We start from the raw sequence: 22,206 nt of genomic DNA, 5'->3' as shown, positions 1-22,206 counted from the left end.
GTCCCCCCCCCTCACACCACACTCTAACTCCACCCCCCGCCCCCTCCCCCAATGTCAGTCTACATGGAAAAGATAAGGCAAAAATCTTCTTCAAGAAAACACAGGGCATCTTGATGATCCTGGGTAAAGATTTCTTAGGCCACAAAAAGTGCTAACAGTGAAAATATCAATAAACTGCACTTGTCATAAAATTAGGAGCTTCTGTGCATCAGAACACCCCACGAGAAAAGAGCCAAGCCACAGAATGGGAGAAGACCCTGGTAAATATGCACGTGCACCAGAGACCCATGACTAGAATATATAAAGCACTCTTAGAAATCAATCAAGAGAAAGACAAAACATTCAAAAGAAAAATGGCAAAAAATACTATGTAATTAATTAGGCATTTCACATTAGAGAGTACTAAATGTCCCCAAGCCTCTGCATAGACACTGACTCTGGGGACTCTCCAGGGAAATTCAAATTAAAACCATATGCTAGCACCAAACCCCACAGGAAGCACTAAACATAATGAGCAAGCGTGACAGGTGTCGGGAAGGTACGGAGCGAGTGGGATTTCCACACCGGCTGCTGGGAGTGCAGAATCAGAAGGTGGCTTCAGTATTTATCAAGGCTGAGCATCACCTGCAAATGCCCTGACCAGGTGATTCCACTCCAAAGTAGACACTTGGAGCAATCTGCACTTAGATGCACTAAGTCACCTGCCCAAGAATGTTCCATACAGCGCTCCTCAAATATCCAGGCCAGGAAATGCCTCAGATGTCTATCAGCACAGAATAGATAAGTCAGAGTGGTATCTTCCTGCAGCAGAGCGCTGTGGAGCAAGGGTCCGCAGATATTTTCTGCAGAGGGCTGGACAGTTAATATTTTAGGGTGAGCAGGTCACACATAGTCTCTGTCATCGTATTCTTCTGGCATGTGACACAGACACGTCTCACATGTGACACTGAGCGAGAGAACCACACACAGAGGGGCACATTTTTTGTAAAGTTCACACAGCATCAACAGAGCTGAGTCATAGTGTTGGAGATCTGGAAGGCAGTGAACTTGGGCGTGGGGTCAGGGACTGGCAGAGCGGCGAGGAGGCGTCTGGAACACAGGTGACCTCTCTCCTGTCCTGGGTGCTGGACACTCACTCGTGTTTTCTTGGGAAAGCACGCCAGTGCTCCCTAGATCTATCCAGATCCTGGGTATACAGCGTGTAATCACTCCTGAAGTAATTTGAATTTTAAATGGCAGAGACTATTTATATCCACTTTCTTAACAGATACAGCATATTATTAAATTCCAAAGGAAATGTTCAAGTTCCCACAAAATAATTGGTAAACAGAATTTGCACTGTGAAGACCTCGACAGAAGGGCATTTGGGTAAGTTTGAGTTACCACATTCCTGGGTGCTTAAGACTCAGGCACTTGAACTCAATTTCCATAAATGTTCCAGAGAAAATTACTCCAGGGTGAACTGGGAAGTTCACTCTGTGTTGGCCCAGTTTCCCTAGAGTTCTGTTGAGAGGGTGTCGGTCCTCTGATTTTAAGACTTATTCCATGCTAGGTAGAGTTGTCTCTCTGTGGGAACCCCGGGGGGCCTTTCTGCGGCCTGTCCTACCTAGAGCCCACCTCTGTCCCTCCATGCCTTTCCACGGCCTCCTGCAGATGGCTGCCCTTCTACGTCAGGTATCGCACTTCCTGCTCCCAGGGATGCCCACGTGCCCTGGCTCTGCTCTGACAGCAATCCAACTGCAGAGCAGGGAAGTGGGGGACCCAGTCATCAGCTGGGAACTGCACCCATGTCACCAGGGGGACACGTGGGCTTTCCGGGGGGATTTCTCAACCTGATGGCATATGGTCCCTCCAATGCAGGGCCTGAGACAAGGGCAGAAGGTCAAAGTCTCCTGAAGAGTGACTAAGATGGGCGTGAATTTTAGAGCTAGAAGCAGAAGCCACTGGACTAGGAAGGAGTCTTTAAACAACACCTTGTCTGACGCCTTTATTTTAAAGACAGGAAGCCAGGGCCCCTAAAAGGCAGAGGACTTGCCTGAGGTCAGAGAAACTTGGCAGCCAGCCAGGGTGCCAGCCCCCTACAGAGTTCCCGTCTGTGCCCGATCCTCAGGAGGAAGCCTCCTTAATAGCCCCCCGGAGTCCCCCTTCCAACCAGCCCTCAGCCTGGACCTTCCCAGACTTGGCCACACTCTAACACAGTCACCCAAGAGCACATCCCTGGGCCGCCCCTCTGCCCTCACGTGCCTCCTGGGGACCCGAGGCTGCCGTGTCCACCCGTCACTGCCCCCAAGCCCTGGGCTGTAGGCCTCAGTTCTCACCACGCGTCCCAATGAGCTACCTTTCCAAGACACCTGAAAAGTGTCACCTCCCCTCTGACGCAGTATAAGGGCAAAGAAAAAAAAAGTCCGGTGTTAGGAGCCTCAAGCAGCGGTGCCAGCCCAGGGCCCACCCAGAGGACCCTCAGGCTCCGCCAGCCCCCGCCGCGCCCTCTGATTTGCTGGTGGAGGTGGGAGCCCCTCCCTGAGTGCTCCTGGGTCAGTCATTTTCCTATATTCAAGTGATTTTTTCTTTCACGATTATTCTCCACCATCTTAGCTCCTCTCCTCTGCGACGCAGGAAATCAAGGACACATGAACAGGTGGCACCGCAAGGTGTCCCGTGAGCTCTGGGAAGTCTGTCACCCCTCCTGACTGCCACGCTCGGGACCCCCCCCCCCGGCCTCATCCCGCCCCATGATCAGACAGAGGAGACAAGTTGTCCTGACACAGGACAGACAGACAGATGTTGAGGCAACCCGGGACGAGGGACACTTACTCCTGTACTGACGAGGGACAGCATGATCCGCTCATTCAGGGCCAGCGTCTCTCCTTGCTTCATCTTGATGCGCTTCTTATCCAGGCATTTCATGGCGTACCTGGAAACACAGACCCTGAGTCAGCCACACGAGCGCAGCACCCGTCAGGCCACGGAGACTTCTAAAGACCTGGGCGATGTGTATGAGGAGGAGGGGAAACAGCCCAGTGTCCCAGGAGGACTCTTAACTCTGCATGTGGGGCGGGGGATCCAGCAAGACATGCCATCACCCCAGGGACAGAAGTCCCCGCTAACTAATGCATAAAGTAGACAAATAGGAATAAAGTTTGTGCGTTGCTCCCCCCTACTATGGGGCCAGGCTGGCAGTGTGCGTGTGGCGTGTCACCAGGCAGGAATTATGAATTCATCAGCATCCAGGTTTGGGGGGGAGGGGCAAGGGTTTTGGGGATTGAACCCGGGGGCCCTCGACCCCTGAGCCCCGTCCCCAGCCCTATTCTGTATTTTATTTAGAGACAGGGTCTCACTGAGCTGCTCAGGGCCTTGATAAGTTGCTGAGGCTGGCTTTGTGTTCCTCCTGCCTCAGCCTCCCAAGCCACTGGGATGACAGGCCTGTGTCCCCTCGCCCAGCCCAGTGCTCTGGCCCTGGCTCGGCTCCACCTGGCCCAAAGCTCCCATGTGCACCCTCCTAGGCCAACGTGTGCCACCCTCCTAGGCCAACGTGTGCCACTCTTTGCTCTCAGAAACATGCTCCTGTCTGATGACAAACATTCCCCACCCTTTACTCCCCCAGGCCCTTCTGCTGGCTGGCATGCCCTCCCCACGGTCAAGGTTCTGAGGGGAGGGAGGGAGCACTGATTGCTGCCCATCCTCAGCAGGGCTTCCCCCTCTCCACCCTAAACTGCCCAGCCACTGTGGCTCTTGACACGCTGTGCCACCCCACACTGGGCCTCTCACTCTGCCCCGACAGGGGACTAAAGACAGCGGCTCCTTCTCCATCTGGGTCCTGCTCGTCTTCCCCGGCCTGACCCCTGGGGGGTGCTCTGCGTGTCCCACGAGCCCAGGGAGGGGTGGTCAGGCTTCCTGTTCTCCTTCTTGCTGCTCAACAAGGTACGACCTGGCTCCTCTGCCATCCAACACTTCAGGAACGGGATCATGGTGTTCCTGTTTCTATATAGAGATTTCCTTTTGTCCCGAGCATAGAATTCTTTTAATAGTTCTGGTGAATAGAGCACTAATCTCTGGGGCATATAAAGAACTCAGAAAGCTAAGCACCAAAAACACAAATAACCCAATCAACAAGCAGGCCAAGGACCTGAGCAGATACTTCTCAGAGGAGGACATACAATCAATCAACAAGTACATGAAAAAATGCTCACCATCTCCTGCAATCAGAGAAATGCAAATCAAAACCACCCTAAGATACCATCTCACTCCAGTCAGAATGGCAGCCATGATGAATACCAACAACAATAATAAGTGTTGGTGAGGATGTGGGGGAAAAGGCACACTCATACACTGCTGATGGGACTGCAAATTGGTGCAGCCAATATGGAAAGCAGTATGGAGATTCCTTGGAAATCTCGGAATGGAACCTCCATTTGACCCAGCTATCCCTCTCCTGGGACTATACCCAAAGGACTTAAAATCAGCATACTACAGGGACACAGCCACATCAATGTTTATAGCAGCACAATCCACAATAGCTAAACTGTGGAGCCAACCTAGGTGCCCTTCAGTAGGTGAATGGATTACAAAAATGTGGCATTTATACACAATGGCATTTTACTCAGCAATAAAAGAGAATAAAATCATGGCATTTGCAGGTAAATGGATGGTGTTGGAGAAGATAATGCAAGTGAAGTTAGTCAATCTCCAAAAAACAAATGCCAAATGTTTTCTCTGATATAAGGAGGCTGACTCATAGTGGGGTAGGGAAGGGGAACATGGATAGAGCAGAGGGGAGGGAGGGAAAGGGAGGAGGCAGGGGATTAGCAATGATGGTGGAATGTGATTAACATCACTATCCAAAGTACATTATGAAGACACGAATTGGGTGTCACCCTACTTTATATACAAACAGAGATATGAAAAATTATGGTATATGTGTGTAATAAGAATTGTAATGCAAAAATAACAAGTACACGTAGAAAGACATGAATTGGCGTGAACCCACTTTATACAAAGATATGAAAACTTGTGCTCTATGTGTGTAATAAGAATCGTAATGCATTCCGCTGTCGTGTATTTAAAAAAAAAATCAAGAATAAAAATAAATAAATAAATAAATTCATTTTTTCTGTGCCAAAAAAAAAAAAATAGTTCTGGTGAGATATGGGGAGACAGAAGGCTTACATTTTTCCAGTGTCCGCTTTCCTGCAACCATACACTTCCCCAAATCCTCCTCGTCCGATGATCCTATGTACACTGAAGTCGTTCATCGTCAACTGTGAAGTCGGAGCACAGGGTGACAAGGTGAGATGGGTAAGGTAGGTCGTCACAAAGATTCTTCTTTTTCATGAAAAACATAAGTCGGGGTCTAATGCGGGATCTCCTGCCCTCCACGATGGTCCCTAAGCTGAAGGATGCAGTGCACAGGGTGAGACTGTCCCCGACTGCTCCAGGCCACCTCCAAGGAGCAGCAGGCTCCCACTCGAGGCCAGAGGGAAGAGGACGGAGTGGGGCAGCACACTGACCCGCGCATGGGGATCCTAGTGGAAGGAGAAGCCTGAGGAACAACCTCCCACCCTGGAGCCCGGAGCCTGGGGAACGCCCAAGGGCGCTGAGCCGCTGTGGCAGGAAGGGACACGTCTGCAGGAGGGGCACCTGTGTTCAGAGCAGCGGGCACAGGACAGGGAGGCCCAGCAGGGGCCATGAGCTGCTGTCGGCCCCCTCAGGGAAGCGAGGGGCTCCTGCGGGGCTGGCCAGCCCCAGGCTCACACAGGCGCCTCTGATCAGCACTGTCCCCATCACGGGTGTCCCCACTGCAGGAGCCTCAGCTGCAGCCAACAGCGCGAGAGCAGAAAGAGCATCCTGCGCTCTGGGTGAGGGACGTGAGGGCACAGCAAACCCCGCTCATCTCACCCGGCAAATTCAGGGTGAGAGTCTCCCGGGTCCCCCACAGCCCTAGGAATGTCACACGCGCATCCCACCAGCCTGCAGTCAGCCCCGGCTTCCAGGTGGATGCTGAGTCCCAAGGACCTCAGGTCAGCCGGGGAGCTCCCGGGGGACAAGGGGCTGTGCAAAATGTGTGTCACTTCTTGCTTTTTAAGTCCTGCCACGGAACAGGACGTAAAGGGGAAGCTAAAAAAAACAAAACAAAACAAAAATCCCACTTCCACTGCGCTGTCCCAGGAAAAATCTTAAAAAAAAAAAAAAAAAAGAAAAATCCAGTCCACTCCTTCGCTCCGTTCAACGGCTCACGGATGAGAGAACATGAGTGGCCTGAAGGCCCTGCACCGTGGAGGTGACATGAGAGGCCACCCAGACCCACTGACACGGAGAGCTAGGAGACCCCGGGCGGGGTGGGCAGGAGGGCCTGTGCCCAGACCACAAGAGGAAGCCTGCATCTGTAATGACGTCACCGTCTCTGCGCAGGCCCACCTTTTAGTATTACATCCCATAATGAGAGAAGGGAAAGGAGCCCTAAGAAGGGAGAGGGACAGGAAGGAAGACGGAAGCCGCCTCAGGCAGGAGGTCGAGTTTCACTACTATTTTTGTCAAAGGGTCAATACTGCTTAAAAAAATCCTTTCTTGCGTAAATAAGCGCATTCTTCCATGAATATGAGAGAGGGCTCACTGCAGTGGGTGGGAGGGCGGCCCTTCAACACACCCGGGAGTGCAGGGCAGCATCTGGTCAGCCGAGCTGCAGGACAGTGTCTGGTCAGGCAGCGACCCCTTGGGAGCCGGGCCCAGAAGGAAGTATTTTCTCACGAGGGGCAGCCAGGGCAAGGTTTTTATTTAAAGAAGGAAAAAAGAAAAAGATGATACTCACGTGAATATTTAATTCTACGTTTTTCCACTGACAAAATCTAGTGAATTTGTCGCTAGAAGAGAATATAAAAATAATTACTGAAAAATTAATATCAAAACAATTGGATTTATAGCACAATGTCCTAAGATATACTAGAATGGCACTATTTGGGTTGCTTCTGAAATAGCACAAGTTTTTTTTTTTATGTGTGTAGGGGGTTACTAGGGATTGAATTTAGGGGCTTAACCCTGAGCCACATGCCCAGCCCTCTTTATTTTTTATTTTCAGCCAGAGCCTCAATAAGTTGGTGAGGCTGGCCTCCAACTAGTGATCCTCCTGCCTCAGCCTCCCAAGTCACTGGAATTACAGGCCTGCACAATCCCACCCAGTACAAGTTTTCTTCAATAGCTTTGTTTTTCACAGAGCCCTCACTGGCATTCATGGCTTTAGTTCACACTTAAAATAAAAGAGTCCATGTCTCTCCTTCAATCTTCACAGACTTCGATGGGATTCTTATTGGAATCAGCACTCTCCAACAGGAAGATAACACGAGCCACATGTAGGATTTTCTATTTTTTATTTTTTGTGGTGCTGAGGATTGAACCCAGGGCCTCGTGCCTGCAAGGGAAGCACTCTACCAACTGAGCTATATCCCAGCCCTGTACAATTCAATTTCAATGATTTATATAGCCCAGGGCATCAAGACGTCACCACTCCAACACGGAATCAAGAGGCCACTGCTCATGGGCTCCTCCACATTCTTGTTTGCACACTGCACCTTCAGTGGCTGGTGAGTCTTTTGCATTTTAATTTAGCCCAGCCACCCTTCAAGTGCCCAGTAGCTGCATGTGGCTAGCTACTACCTTACTGGACAATGAGCTGCTGAATGACACAAAAAATTAAAGTCTACAAATAATTTTAAGAGCAACAAACACCTGAGCACAGGTTCCCGTGAGCCGGGCCTGCTCACCTACCTCCTTTCCAGGCCCCCCCCCCATTTCCCAGCTGGGAAGACCAAGGTCGCCCAGGGCCCAGTGGCCAAGGTCACAGCTGAGGGTGGGCAGAGCCCTATCGGAGCCCAGATCCACGGGCCCCAGAGCATCTTCCTCCAAACTCAGTACGGCTCCCAGAGATACGAAGAGAAGGGGGCCCTCAGCCCAGGGCCCTGAGATGCTCCCACGATTACCCTCGGCTGCTCGGCCAGTGTCTGCACCCAGGAAGGAGGAAGAGCGCCCGCCCCACTGCCACCCCACAATGGCGCCACCAGATGGCTTTTCCGAGCAGGCAGCCACGTGTCTGCAAGATGTCTGCCAGTCACTGATTGTGCCAGGGGCGCCAGCGGCTCAGTGGTGGAGCTTTCCCCGCAGGCATGAGGCCCTGGTTCCACCCCAGCACAGCAAAAAATACGGAGATCAGTTCACAGATAAATCAGAAGGACAGGAGAGAAATGACCACCTGGCTGGCTTCCTGCAGGCAGAGAGTGCTCTGGAGAGGGCTGGGGCTCAGCTCTTAGGCTCAATAGAGCAAAAAGGAGAAAAGGGAGGAGGGGCAGACGGAGAAGTCCTTCTGAAGTGCAAGTGCAGGCCCCAGCGTCCTCTCAGGAGAACGTCTGAGACAGCCAGGAGCTCGGTTCCCTTGGGACTGCCTGGACAGGCCTTTAGCAATGAGGATCCTTTAGGAATATGGTAACAACCTGATAGTAATATCCACACTAAAAATCAAAACCAGAAGAATTCCTTGCAGGCTGGGGCTGTAGCTCAGGGGCAGAGCACCAGCCTGGCATGTGTGAGGCACTGGGTTCAATTCCTGGCACCACATAGAAATAAACAGATAAAATAAACGTCTTGTGTCCATCCACAACTAAAAAAGTATTTTCTTTTTTAGAAAAAGAATTCTTTGCAATCCCGTGGCAATTTGTGTCAGCAAATATAAGGTGACTTTTCAGAATGTTCTCTGACCCTCCCAACATCTCTATGAAGCGGTGGATTAGCAGGAGGCATCCAAGCTGCCCTCTAGAGCACCGTGTGTGCACAGGGCACAGCCCTGCCTGGGTGTCCCCCAAACCGAGGGACCCACGGCAGGCACGCAAACTCCCTCAGTCTGAAGGGCCTGCCCTCCCACTTCTCACAAATTCTGGAGACCAGAGCTGGAAACGGGAGGTCTGACACCTTTTGGAACTTGCCTCGGAGGACTGGCCCACCAGGAAGAGAGAAGCACACGCCTTACCCACTCGGCAGGACCTACTGTGAATACACCTCTTTGGAGGGGTGCAGGTGGCCCCTGGGTGTCCAGGCTCAGCTGGCTCCAGCAGCGAGACCTAAGCACTCATTATTCCTAATGAGTTCCTGGGACAGAGGGACACGTCATGGCCTCAGCCAGCCAAGTCCTTGAGATGCCCCCAGAGTGTCTCGGGAAGGCCAAGGTTAAAGACCCAGAAGTGCCTGGTACAGCTGGGAGGGGGGCGTTTCCACTCAGGGGCCTCCACCAGAAGGGACTGGCCTCCTCCAGATCCAGGCCCCCTTGGTCTCCCCATCCACCTTCCTCAGGAGGAGGCAGAGACAGGCCCTGGGCTGAGGGCTCCCTCTTGCCCACCATTCCACAGAGGTGGGAAATCACCTTCACCAATGTGCCCAAGGACACGTCACTGCATTCTTAGAGGGCAGGTGCTCTTCAAAACCCAAACTTCAAACTCAGGACCTGATGTGGATTTTTTTTTTTTAATTTGAGAATTCACTAACAGAAATAGAACTAAAAGGTGTATGGATTAATAAAACGACTTCAAAAACAACTTATTTATATGGAATTATAAGCACTTCCAGACATGCAGTGTGCCTGCTCGGTGACACGCCCCACAGCTTCATCCGAACGGCAAACTGGGCGGGAAAAGGACCAGACCATGTATGTCAGCCTGGGAGGGAAGGGTCGGTCACCATGCTGAGTGACAAGTCACCAGGGAGAAGCCTCCTGCCACTTAATGACCTTCCCAGACTTTCCCCGCTTCCCGGGGTCACATCAGAGCAAGGCTGATCCAAAAGGAGGGAAAGGTCGCTCTCAGAAGCACCTGCTGTGGAGATGGCCGGGACGAGGCGGCCACCCAACCGGATGCGCCCCAGGCCCGGCGGTTTCCCTGGGCTGCATCCTGGTCAAGTTTCGGTGCTACTCAGAGGAGGGCCCTCGTTTGGAAGAATGACTCTACTCCAGGCAAATTATCTCCAAACCCCAGTGGACTCACAACACAGCTGTCTTTAAATTGTTTTAGTTCTCCGAGGGTGGGGAGACGAAGACTGTGAGAAAGTAGCCCTTGTTCTCAGGGTGCCATTTCTGTTCTCAGGGTGCACGGCCACTCCCACCGTGAGACACCATCATCTTGACCACTGTGTGGAAATTAGCCAGGTTTAGGGAGGGAAGGGCGGTCAGTGTGAATGCAGGTTCGGTTTTAGAAAGTCCAATGCCAAGAGCTCACAGAGGCCTGCTCAAAACACTGCAGCTGGCTGGGAGGGGGCTGGAAAGGCGGAGGAGACGCACATTCTTAGGACAAACTTCAGAATTCTATGACAAACTACAGCTCGAGTGACCAAAGGGACCCATCTACCAGGGATGTCAACGATGTACAGGATCACAAACCCCATCACCTAGCCCTGAAGAGAATCAAGCCCAGGCACGCCCCACTGGGGGTACGCCTCAGTCGGGGGTACGCCTCCAGAACCCAACAGATCAACCCAGTAAGCTACAGGCACGCTCGCATTAGCAAGGTCTCCTGAGAGGACAGTTTTAAACCCGAGGTCCCCTGCTCTATTTAAACTTCAGGATATGTTGCAGCTAAAGACCTGAAACTCAAAGGGACGTGTAGCTACACAAACCCCCACATTAGGATTTAAAATACTGAAGAAACAGACGAACAGCCTGGCACATCGGTCACAGCAACAAACACCTGTTGGATGAATAAATTAACACTTTTATAAAAAAAAAATCTTTTTTTGCAGCGCTGGGGATGGAACCCAGGGCCTTTCACACGCTCTGCCACTGAGCCACGGCCCAGCTGCGTTTCACACATTTAAGGACAGCACAGACGGAATAGTGACCCACACCCATACGATACTGGATTCATATATATGCATAAAGTTTCATACCTTTCCAGAAATTTTTGAAAAATGTCGCCTCGAAGACTTTCGCAGATCTCTTCTATGTATGGCTGGAAAGGATGGAGAAGAAATGCCACACTGTGAATGGGAATGGACCAGAGGGAAGGCAGACAGTGAGCCCCAAACAGGGCCAGGCCCCAGGGCGCACTCCCGGGGTGCTGCTCGTCCAGGACGGACACACAGACAGCACGGCTTATACCACAGCAGCTCCCCCGGAGCCCACCGGGACAGGGCAGGCCTGCGCCTGGGCCCCTGCGTCCCTACTGCCTCGCGTGGCACCTGGCCAGCAGCGGACCCTTCCTAAGTGACAGGGACTAGCTGGGTGGATGTGACTTAGAAGAGCTTGGTGGTGGCTGATGTTCCTCTGTCACCATCTTGAAATTCCTGATAACTTTTGAATGACGGGGTCATTTCGGACGGGCCTGTGAGTTACGTAGCACGTCTTGCAAAAGGCTTCCGTGATCTGCTTGAACGCTGAGTTGTCACAACTCAGATCGAACAGAGCCACAGAGTTCCATGACTTTATCCGGTTGTGTTAGCAATGGGCTTTCGACCCCTCGGAATGACAGAGCTAAAGGGAACCAGGAGGGAGAGCCAACCCACCCCTCTGGCTGTCGGAGGCTCCAGGACTGGGGGAGGGGGGTGTTCCCAAGGCCTCCAGCAAGTTCATGGCTGAGCAGGGTGACAGCCAGGGCTGCTGGCCCTCGGGTGGGACAGCTGTGATCTACTCCAATCCTGTGCCCTTGGCACACTGTGAAATAAACAGCACAGACTTTTCTGTTTCGTGGATGAACTTCAAGGAAATGACCAAGGCCCCCTTCACGGTTCAAAAGAGTCAGTTAGGTCCTTGGGGGAATCTTGACACCTGAACCTGTGGACCAAGACAAGACGTAGCACTGCCCAGGTCTTCCCAGAGCACCCTGAAGGCTGAGCAGAGACAGGGAGCAGATGGCCGCCCGCCTCCGCGGGGCAGGGAGAGCCACCATGGCGGGCAGGCCTGGCTGCAGCCCCGAGCTCTCCAGGGAGCCCCCTGCGCTGCCATGGGAGGCTGTGCTGGGCAGGGGACGTGGGCGAGGACGGGCTCCCGCTGTTCTCAGACTGACCCCTGAAACCACACGGACTGTGTTCTCCTCGGTGAAGCATCTCTGAGTCCTTTCCAGCACCCAAAGCCCCCAGGGACACCTCTACGTGCGACCTCCATCTCAGCTGAGCCCTTCAAGTCCCAGGAGGCCCCAGAGGCCCCCAGACAGAGCAGGACCCAGAGCTGGGACACTCCAGCCACCGCGGCAGGCTTCTAGTCACAGGAACACTGGCCAGTTAGCACTTTGCTTTCTTATTCCACTCAACTTCCCCCCTTTCCGTCAATCCTGTGAAAGACAGAAGGCTCGAGGACCTCTTGGCCAGCAGGGCAGGAGCCGGGCAGCGGGGCAGGAGCCTCGTCCAGCTGCCAGCAACTGCGCATCTCTCTGGTCCTCAGCTCCCGGCATCTGCAGAAGGTGAGTCACCTCTGCTTTGCGAGGCCACCGTGAGAACTGAGTAAAACCAAGACCATTGCCAAGAGCACGGGACCTGGCACGTCTCAGACATCCGAACACCAGCCAGGACCCCTCCCAGCTGCTGCCACCCAACATACCTCTGTGACACTCATCTCTAAAGTCATTTTCATGGACAAAAGGAACTTGATAAAAAGCATTTTGAATTGACTTTCGGAACATTTTTGTGTAACCGTGAACTTCCACCCACGTGATGGGCGGGTGCACATCTGTAAACGGGATACCCAAACGTCACTTTTATCTACGCTCCATCACCACGCTCTGAGTGACACGATTGAATGAATGCAATGTCCCCTTTACCTGTGGAATGGGAACGCCACCTGCCACATCAGCTTCACCAGAACCCTCGTCCGTTTTTAGTGAACCCAATAAATTAGTAAAGTGTTGTAAAAAAGACAGGCTGAAGAAAAGCTTGTAAATGAGTGTCCCCGAGGATACGAAAGGAACCCAGGTGACCTTCCTAATCTCACCTGGACAAGCTGGCTCCAATACTGTTTGTGCTGCAGGAAAAGCTAAAACCTGGATGAAAAGCCCGGTGCTGTGGCTTGGCCACGGCTTGAGTGTGTCCCAGAGGTCACTGGCTGGAACCTGGTCCTCTGTGTGGGATGGGAAAGTGATGGACTCGGGCAGGTGACGTCACGGGCGCTACCCTCTGGGGGCATTCAGGCAGTTCTCGGGGGGCTCTGGTTAGTTCTCCCGAGAGGTGCCATGGGAAGCAGCCCCCCTCCCTTCCTGTCCTGCCCTGTGCTCTCTCCCTCCTGCACCCCTCCCTGCCATGATGCCACGTGCCTGATGTGACACAGCCACGAGGGCCACCAGAGGTTGCTGACGAGGTGTCCGGTCTTGGGCTTCCGGCCTGTAATCTAACCACCAAGTTAAACTAACCTCTTTTTCTTCGTGAATTAGGCAGGTTCAGGTGTTTCAGGGGTTGCGGGAACCGATGACAGGCTCTGTGGGAAGGCACAGCGGAGCCCCCACCCTGTGACTACAGAGCTGTCTGCGGCAGAGTCGTCTGAAGACTGAGACTCTGACAGGAAACGCCTCGGGGACGGCACAGAGCAGACACACAGACCTACGGGGCAGATGCTGCAGGACCTGGTCCTAGCTGACATTTGGAGGGAATTGTGGGCAGGCCCAGGGGAAAAGTGACCTTTCCCAAAATCTTCAAGACCCCTGAGAGACAGCCTGGTCACCTCCCCTCACAGACGGGGAAACAGGAGCAGGCAGTCGCAGCCCTGGGGCCGAAACCCAGCCCACTCTCCAGTTCCAGAACCTGAGCTTGGAAGCCCCTGGCGCGTGCACACAGCGCCTACCTTTTGTGAAAGGGACGTCTAATTATTTTGACTGAAAGATGACACCCAATTTGCTACTGTCCGCATGCTCTAAGGGCCACATTAGTGTTTTCTCTGGAGAATAATCAACTTCATTTTGAATGAATAAATCCTATCAAAAGGTGACAAATCAAACATCCACTTACCTCATTGTAACTGAAACATCCAAGAAAAGGAAAAAAATATTTTTATTTATGAAAATCATCACTCCTTTCATTATTATAATTCATTGAGATATAAAAATACATTATCCACTTGAGAACTGGACTGTTTTTGCAAACCACCTGCCACCTCTGTAGGACACACAGGATGCCCAGGCTCTGGGGAGGAGGGGCCGCTCCATCCAGTTCCCTAACCTCCTCATCTAACATGGAGCTGTGTCATGTCTTGTGAGTAGTTAAGGGAAAGGACATCCTCAGGTGTGACTCCAGGGCCACTGAAGATTCACCCTTGATCCTTGAAAGCAAATCCTATTAATCAGGAGGGGGATGACTTCGAGGACTGACACCCTGGCCATCAGGACACATCTTGTGAAGTCCCTGTCCATCCCAGGTCTCAAAATGTCAAATGTGGAAGAGTTTTCTTCTCCAGTGTCCTACCCGGGTGGACTTCTAGAATGGGATGCTACTAGAAATCTCCGGGGTACACTTCCCTTTTCCAGGAAGTGCACCCCGCCCGTGGGTGGAGGCGCCCATTTCAATGAAAAGGCAAGCGACGCTAAGCCCAGCGGGCCCAGGAGGACAGGGTCTCGCAGGCTCTCCTCTACTGCACGCATACCACGCCAAAGCATGTCACCAAGCCCAACTGCTAAGCGGACCCCGTGTGTCTACCTTGAAGCAATTCTATCTTACCTGAAAGAGTGTCGACGTCACTTGCTTCCTGGACAGATGACTCTGTACGTGTTCCACAGCTTGCTTGGAGAATGGCTTTTGAAAAATCAAAAACAGTGATTCTGAATAATCATACATGTAAGGAACCTTGATGGCACACAATACCACAACAGAGAGTCGAACTCCCCAATCGCTTAGCGACAGTTTGTGCGACGACACCAACCAGCGTTCCCCAAACTCTGCGCCCCGGGTGGAGGCCGATCAACGCATGCGCGTCCCTCAGGCGCGCAGGGTTCCCAGAGCCGCGGCAGCACACAGGGGCCTCAGTGCACAGCTACCCCTATGGAAGGTCAAGGTCAGTGGGCTAATGACATGTCAAGGAACAGCACCGTTGCTACACCCACTGGCTGAGTCTCCTCGCTTGCCGATAGGGAACTTCTAAAAACACAAACCTTCCCCTACATCAAACGGCACATGGACACTCACCTAAAAATCAAATGCAGGATTACAAAGCCTAGTGACGGTGGCCAGAGGCTCTGAGGTCAGGGGCTCTGGCTGCAGCCACGGCAGGGGGAGCTGGGCAAGTGGAGCTCCCACTGGTGGGAACCACAGACTGCAGCCCCCCAAACTTCACCTGCGTCTTCTGCAACAACGCTCAGTAAGAGCAGCTTTAAAAAACACCTCCTGGGGCTTAGAACCCCGCTAGCCACGGAAAACCAAGTTCACGCGGCTTCCCGAGAACATCTGGCCTTCACTGGGGCTCAGCCTTCCAGGAGCAGCAAGGCATGGGCAGGAGATTTAGCTCCGACTCAGAAATCCCTTCCATCAAAGCAGGTGGGTGCAAAGAGCAAGGCCACGTGGGCTGCCGGAGAGGCCACCTGCAGCTACAGCTCTTCCAGGTCTGCAGAGCATGGACCAGCTCCCTACAGCAGGCTGGGGCAGATGGGTGCCAGGGCAGGGCTGTACAAGGGGCTTCCTGCCCTGACCACACGCTGGGAGCCTGGGCCTCCAGACAGGTCAGCCTCTGGCCACATGGGGCTGTGGGCACCTGAAATGGACTCAGGAGGAAGTGATGAATCAAAATTCTTAATCCCATCTGATTTTAAATAATTTTAACAAATTCAAACAGCCACACATGGCCAGTGGCTACTATACTGAATGGGGGAGGCCAGGACTGTCAGTCTATCCCTTTAAAAAAGGGTTTTTGTTTTGTTTTGTTTTTGTACTAAGGACTGAATTCAGCTGCTGAGTCACATCCCCAGGCATTTTTTAATATATTTTATTTTAAGACAAGGTCTCACTGAGTTGCTGAAAGTGGCCTCAAACTTGTGATCCTCCTGCCTCAGCCTCCCCAGCCACTGGGATTACAGCCATGTACCACTGTGCCTGGCGCCTAGCAAATTCTCATTACTAATTATTCCACTTACTTTTGGTGAAATAATTTCCTGAGAACCTAGTTTATCCTAATGGCTGAATTAGATTGCCTGTCTTATTTACAAGAAAAACATTTACTCCAACTGTTATTTAACTCTTCATGAACAAAACTAAGAAAATAATTACAATTCTCCTTGTTAATTCACTGAAGCCATTTAAGATTTATACTTTTCAATATTTGATTAGCCTATTTATGAAAAGATAGTGCAATTAAAAATAATAAAGCTGAATTTTCTCTGGAAAGTTTGAAATTGAGACTTTTTCTTCAATTAATATGAACTAGGAATTTTAGTTCTTCAGCTTTTTGCAAAGCAAGAATTGGCTTTTGGGAATATCCTCAGGCACCGTGTGGATCTTCCAGGGGGCAGACTACAGAACACAGGCATTGGGCTCTTTTTTTTTTTTTTTTTTTTTGGTACTGAGGATTGAACCCAGGAGCCCTCAACCCCTGAGCCCCATCCCCAGCCCTATTTTGTATTTTATCTACAGACAGGGTCTCACTGAGCTGCTTAGGGCCTCACTGTTGCTGAGGCTGCTCTGAACTCACCATCCTCCTGCCTCAGCCTCCAGAGCCCCTGGGATGACAGGTGTGCAACAATACACTGACCTGGCACCTTCATTCTTAAACTCCACACACCACTGTCCTCCCTCTCACACTGATCAGAGGGCAGCTCCGGGAGGAGCTCGGGGCTTACGTGGGAACAGGACAGCAGCTCCTTCATGACGTAGGTGTCGTAGATCTGCCGGCTCCTGCACAGGCGGTCCTCCTCGTTGTCCAGCTTCTCGTACTCTTTGATCTGCATGTTGAAGAGTGGTCACGTTAGGGGACGCTCCTGGACACCTTATCTAACGACATTACCAGCCCGGCAGGAACCCCCTGGGTTCCAGCAAAAGACTGCCCCTCGCCTCACAGGAGACGTCTTCTAAAGTCAGAGGGAGGGAGCTGGGACAGTCTGAACTCAGCCCGAAACACACACAGTGGCTTCTGCTCCACCGTGGACAGACCTCATCGTTTTTGACATGTAGAAGCTCATGCTATCAGGAAATGAGCACGGCCAGCTTACAATGACCACGTGGAACAAAAGCCACCACCGGCCAAGTGTCAGCCTGAGCACAAACAATTCAACTGTGGCTGAAGTTCAGTTCTAGGAGCTACGAAGGGGTTGGTTCTCACTGGGCTGCAGTATTCCACAACCAACAGGGCGAAAGAAATATATCGCCAGGTTCCTATGTAGAGATTCCTGAAAATCAACTAAGCAAATATTTTAGAAAGGAATTAACCCCCAGAGAAGAGCACTGGTTTTCAGCACTATAAAAATATTAACGGAAAGATCACCTCAAACACTGTGTTAGGAAAGGGGACCTGGCCGGTGCCCAGGCAGGCTAGACAGTAAAGCTAGCTTTAAAAACAGTTCCCTCCTGCGGAAGGGGTTCCGATGCTCTATCCTGATAACAGAAGGTCCTACAGACTTGTCCCATTTACTTTATTTGCAGGGATACTTTGAATGCAAAGGACAAGAATGGAACCTCGATGGGACGGAGCTGGAAGAACAGCTGGAGCCAAGACCTTCAGCTCAGGGTGCCTGGCACCAAGGCTGACTTTGGGGAAAGGTGTCCCAAGGGCTGGCCAGCCGGCCCCACATGGCCTTCCCCAGGACCTGAGCACTTAAGTGCTGGGATGCTACAAGGTGGGCTGGCGACACCTGTGGGCGAGTACAAACCGAATAGAAGTCACCCACCTTTGTGCTCTACAGATGGGTCTGACAGCCCTGAGATCAAGACCAGTGAGCCCTCTAGGAATTCCAGATACGGACAAGGCTAAGTTCCGGGATGAGGGGATCAGGGGATGGGATGTGAGCCACTGAGATCCCGCATGACAGCCAGCCGGTCCACACACCGAGAAATTACTGGGATCGTCCCAATGTCCAGAGAGACCCTCAGTGCAATTTACACTTGGGTGGCCGCCAAGTGTATTTATTTCACACCTTGGAGCAGACAGGAGCCCTGAGGTAGAGGCAGGGAGTCTGGTGGGCCAAGCCCCGTCTAGGACTCTGCAGGTGACACCAGCCCCAGGGCGTGGGCACCACCAGAGGACCCGGGAGCACAGGCATACATACTGCCGCGCACAGCATGCCAGCTGCAAACTCGCCAGCCACCGGACAGCAGCTGGTGCCAGCTCCCCAGCTAAGTGAGAAAGTAGAGGCCTTGGGTCGTCGACACTCTGGTTGTTTTGCTTCTTGCAGGCCCAGGTGCCCTCCAGGATGCCCGATTGCCAAGGCAGCCTACGCTGAACCAAGGCAGAGGGCTCTACCCTGACATACGGTCAGCCTCAGTGAGAACAGGCCTCCTGGAGGTATCATCCGTGAGCATCCCTGTGATGAATGCCAGTCCCCGATCCAGAGGCACCGGGCTGAGCGAGAGACCCAGCCAGGGGGTCGCCATCAGGTCCTGACTGTATGGACCACTCAGGTTCCCTGGGCAGACCGTGCTCTGAACCCGCAACTCTTTCCCTAGAACCTTGAGCCTGGACAAGCTCCAGCCGGGCCCACGGAGAAGGCAGCTCCCAGCAGAGGGGGAGCCCAGCCCCACTCAGAATCCATCCTCTACCATCAGCATGGCCACGGGTTACAGGGTAGCCAGCCAACCGCCAGGGAGTGCGGACCAGGATGTCCTTGGTCCCCACAAGTGCACAGCAGATGCTCGCTGGGGTTCACAGGCTTCTTTCCAGGTGTCTGAGCAGGCGGGGGCTACCTTGCAGGTGGACCGTCTCCCTGCCACAGGAGGGAGGAGCTGCCATCGGGATGTACCATACAGACTGCGTGGTTCCTTTGTGGTTCCTTTGTGCTCGGTGGGCACACAGCTCACAGACGAGCCTGCAGCCGAGACCACCAGGGCACTGAGAACCAGTCCTCCATCTGCAGCAGCCAGGGGTTGTGCATGGCCCTATCCATTTCTCCCACTCCCCCAGGGAGGTGGATGAGAAGTATCGTCTGGATCTCTCCTCTGCCCAATCCCAGGCTCGCTGTTCTGTCCTGGCCTTGGCCAGCTTCTCAACAGCACTGACCTGGCCACCTGTGAACCCTGCTTCTCCGACTACTGAGAGTGCTCCCTCCAGGGATGGCCCAGATCCTCAGCTGGTGAAGGGGCACTCTTTGCTGGCACTTCCTCCTCTGCTTGGCTTCCACACCCCACAGGGCCTCAGAGTGCCCCCTAGGCATCCCTTTCTCCCCAGCTCCATCCTTCCTGGGAAAGCCCCTTGGTCCCACCGGTTCAGTCACCAGCTATGCTCTGGTGACACTCTAGACCTCCAGCTCCAGGTTCTAAGTATCCAGCCTACGTTTGACATTTCCAGGTGACTATCTAGACAGCATCTCCAAGGTCACAAGTCTACGTACAGCCCGATCTGCAGCTTCCATTCTTCAGCCAGACACCTTCCTCCTGCGTGTGGTCTTGTTGAGCTCAAAAATGAATCCAAGCCGTCCTCCCCTTGATTACCCCCAAATGAAGGGCCATCCCAGTTCCACTGTTTGGCCCCCACTCGGGTCACCATCACCCTCTTCAGCCAACTCATCCACAAACCATGTTTGCTTTGTATCCAAAGCGCATCACAAAGGACAGTGAAAATGCGGGACACACAGGGAGCGCAATCACAGAAGGACATGGAGAAGGCCCCAAAGCACAGGGGAGTGGAGGAGGGGCCCCGGACAGAAGCTGCAGAGAGGACTCCTCTGAAAACAGAAGGTCTCGGGGGGCAGCTCCAAAGCCCTGTGCGCTCATACCGTCCAAATCTCCGACAGACCCCAAATGACACGTGAGCACGTGAGCAGACCCTGAGCCACCCTACACAGGCCAGGGGACTGAGCAAGATGGGGCCACCACCCACTGCAGGGGGACTGAGCGGGGGGCCAACTGGGGCCACACCCTGTGCAGGGGCACGGCATAGTTCAGGTGTCACCAGCCACCAGCCACCATGCTAGGCACAATCCAGAATCACTCTGTGAGGAATCAGGAAATGCCCCCCCACAGGCAAGAAGAGAGCCCACTAGCGGGAACCAATCCCAGGAGACCCACGTGCTGAACTATCAGACAGGGATTTTAAAGCCACTGTTGTACCTGGACATGACAGAAACCACTCGTGTAATGAAGAAAAAATAGGAAATAGCAGAGGAAAAAAGAACACTTCTAGAAAGAACCAAGTAGAAATTTCAGAAGTAAAAAATACAGCATCCAAAATAAAACACCGAGGGGATGACATCATAGCAGGCTAGAGATGGCAAAAGAGAGCGTTCGTGAATTTGAGGGCAGAGCCACAGAGATTATGTCACCTGAAAAAGAGAACGAGAAAATACTGGGGAAAAATTAAGCACAGCATCAGAGATATATGGGAGGAATACTCAAAGACCGAACGTACATGTAACTGAGTCCCGGGAGGAGAGACGAGGGGAAAGGCAGGAAATGCTTTAAGAAATAATCATACTGGGGCTGGAGATGTGGCTCAGCGGTAGCGCGCTCGCCTGGCATGCGTGCGGCCCGGGTTCGATCCTCAGCACCACATACAAAGATGTTGTGTCCGCCGATAACTAAAAAATAAAATATTAAAAAATTCTCTCTCCTCTCTCTCTCTCTCTCTCTCTCTCTCTCTCTCCTTCTCCCTCTCTCTTTAAAAAAAAAAAAAAAAGAAATAATCATACTAATTTTCCTAGATTTGGTGAAAGATAAATTTACGGATTGAAGAAACTCAGCAAATCCTTTGAAAGACACACATTGCATCTAAAATCATTCTATTACAAAATGGGAATTGTCAGAACCAGGGGAGAAATGGTCCATCCTATCTACAGGAAACGCACTTTATTTATCAAAACGCAGGCTGAGGGTGGACGGCTCGGGACGGACCCACCATAAAGACACAGGCATGAAAGGCTGACCTGGCTCCATTGCCCAGGGAAGCCAACCCAAGTCCCAAGATGTCACCAGCAGGGAGGAGGTGAGACTGGGGGGGGGGGGGCTGTGTTCGCCGAGCTTGCGCCCTGGCAGGGTGTCAGCTCTCCACAGAGACGTGCCTCTCAGACCTGAGCGTGCAGCTTGGAACAGGGCTTACAGCTACAGGAAAATGCCCCAAGAAGAGAAGGGCTAGAATATTCCTTAATTGGAACTGAAGGTGTAAGCACCCTTCTTGTCAATTACCAGGACAATCAGATGTAAGGCTCACTAGGAGACAGACGGTGTCACACTTCGGTCACCTTGACCCTTGACCCCGTTGGTAGTTACAGAACATCACCCCTAACGCTCCTGTTTAACCTTTTCCCAGGCTGTAAAATAAAACCTGAATGTATGCTCCAGTCTCCCAAAACCCTGTCTCTCTCTTTGTTATGGTTGGATATGAAATGTCCCCATGGGCTCATGTACTGAATACTTGGTCCCCAAGCCAGCCATGTGCAGAGGTGGCCTTGGGGGAAGAGATAGGTCAGGAGGGCTCTGGATTAATCCACTGACGGAGCCACCATTTCATGGCATTACTGGGAGGTGGTGTAAACTCTAGGGGGGGAACCTGGGTGGAGGAAACGGGTCACTGGGGCATCCCATGGAAGGGTGTACATTGTCCCCAGCCCCTTCTCTCACTCTCTCTGCTCCCCAGCCACCACCAGGTGATCAGATTTGCTGCATCATGGACTTCCTACCCCAATGCTCTGCTTCACCATAAGCTCACAGTGATGGGGACAAGCCACTGTGGACTGTGACTTCTGGAACAAAATAAACCTTTCCTCCTTTGTTTTTCTCAGGTATTTTGTCACGGCAACACAATGCTGGCTGACATATTCTTCTGCCTAGTTTCAAGCCACATGCCTGGCTTCCGTCTTCACTGACAACCACACTGCAGTTCTTCCAGCAGCCAAGTTCCTGCCCACCACGGGAGGGCTCTGACTTAGCCATGACCTTAACCTACAGTGCTCTCCTCCTCCCACTTCAGGGCCAGCCTCTTTGTCGCTCACCTTCTTTGACTCATCCATCTAACACGGCCACCAAGCCACAGGCCAGCTCTGGGCTCTGAGTCTGCTTTCAAGAGTCAGCTCACAGGGAGCACGAGGGAGGCTCTCGTCCTTTGGCGCACCCCTGCACCGTTGCACGAGTGAA

At 52.5% G+C, this 22,206-nt stretch overlaps 1 protein-coding gene across 6 annotated transcripts in view; it reads right to left on the bottom strand.

Annotated features, from left to right (window-relative positions):
- GRK3 (G protein-coupled receptor kinase 3) overlaps nt 1-22,206 on the bottom strand; it is a 116,220-nt gene that overhangs the window by 32,490 nt on the left and 61,524 nt on the right. For all 6 annotated transcript variants that reach the window (XM_081288477.1, XM_081288482.1, XM_081288479.1 and 3 more), the window contains 6 exons: nt 16,770-16,871; nt 14,662-14,736; nt 10,915-10,976; nt 6,806-6,857; nt 5,167-5,258; nt 2,815-2,914 (listed from right to left, as the gene is read on the bottom strand). In XM_081288477.1, the coding sequence (XP_081144603.1) occupies nt 2,815-2,914; nt 5,167-5,258; nt 6,806-6,857; nt 10,915-10,976; nt 14,662-14,736; nt 16,770-16,871 (483 nt within the window). The remainder of the gene's footprint in view (nt 1-2,814; nt 2,915-5,166; nt 5,259-6,805; nt 6,858-10,914; nt 10,977-14,661; nt 14,737-16,769; nt 16,872-22,206) is intronic.

Source organism: Spermophilus citellus (genome assembly GCF_964194105.1).
Source record: "Spermophilus citellus genome assembly, chromosome: 3".
Classification (NCBI taxonomy): Eukaryota; Metazoa; Chordata; class Mammalia; order Rodentia; family Sciuridae; genus Spermophilus; species Spermophilus citellus.
Note: the sequence above shows the minus strand (reverse complement) of the source record. Positions and strands in the feature narration are given on the sequence as shown.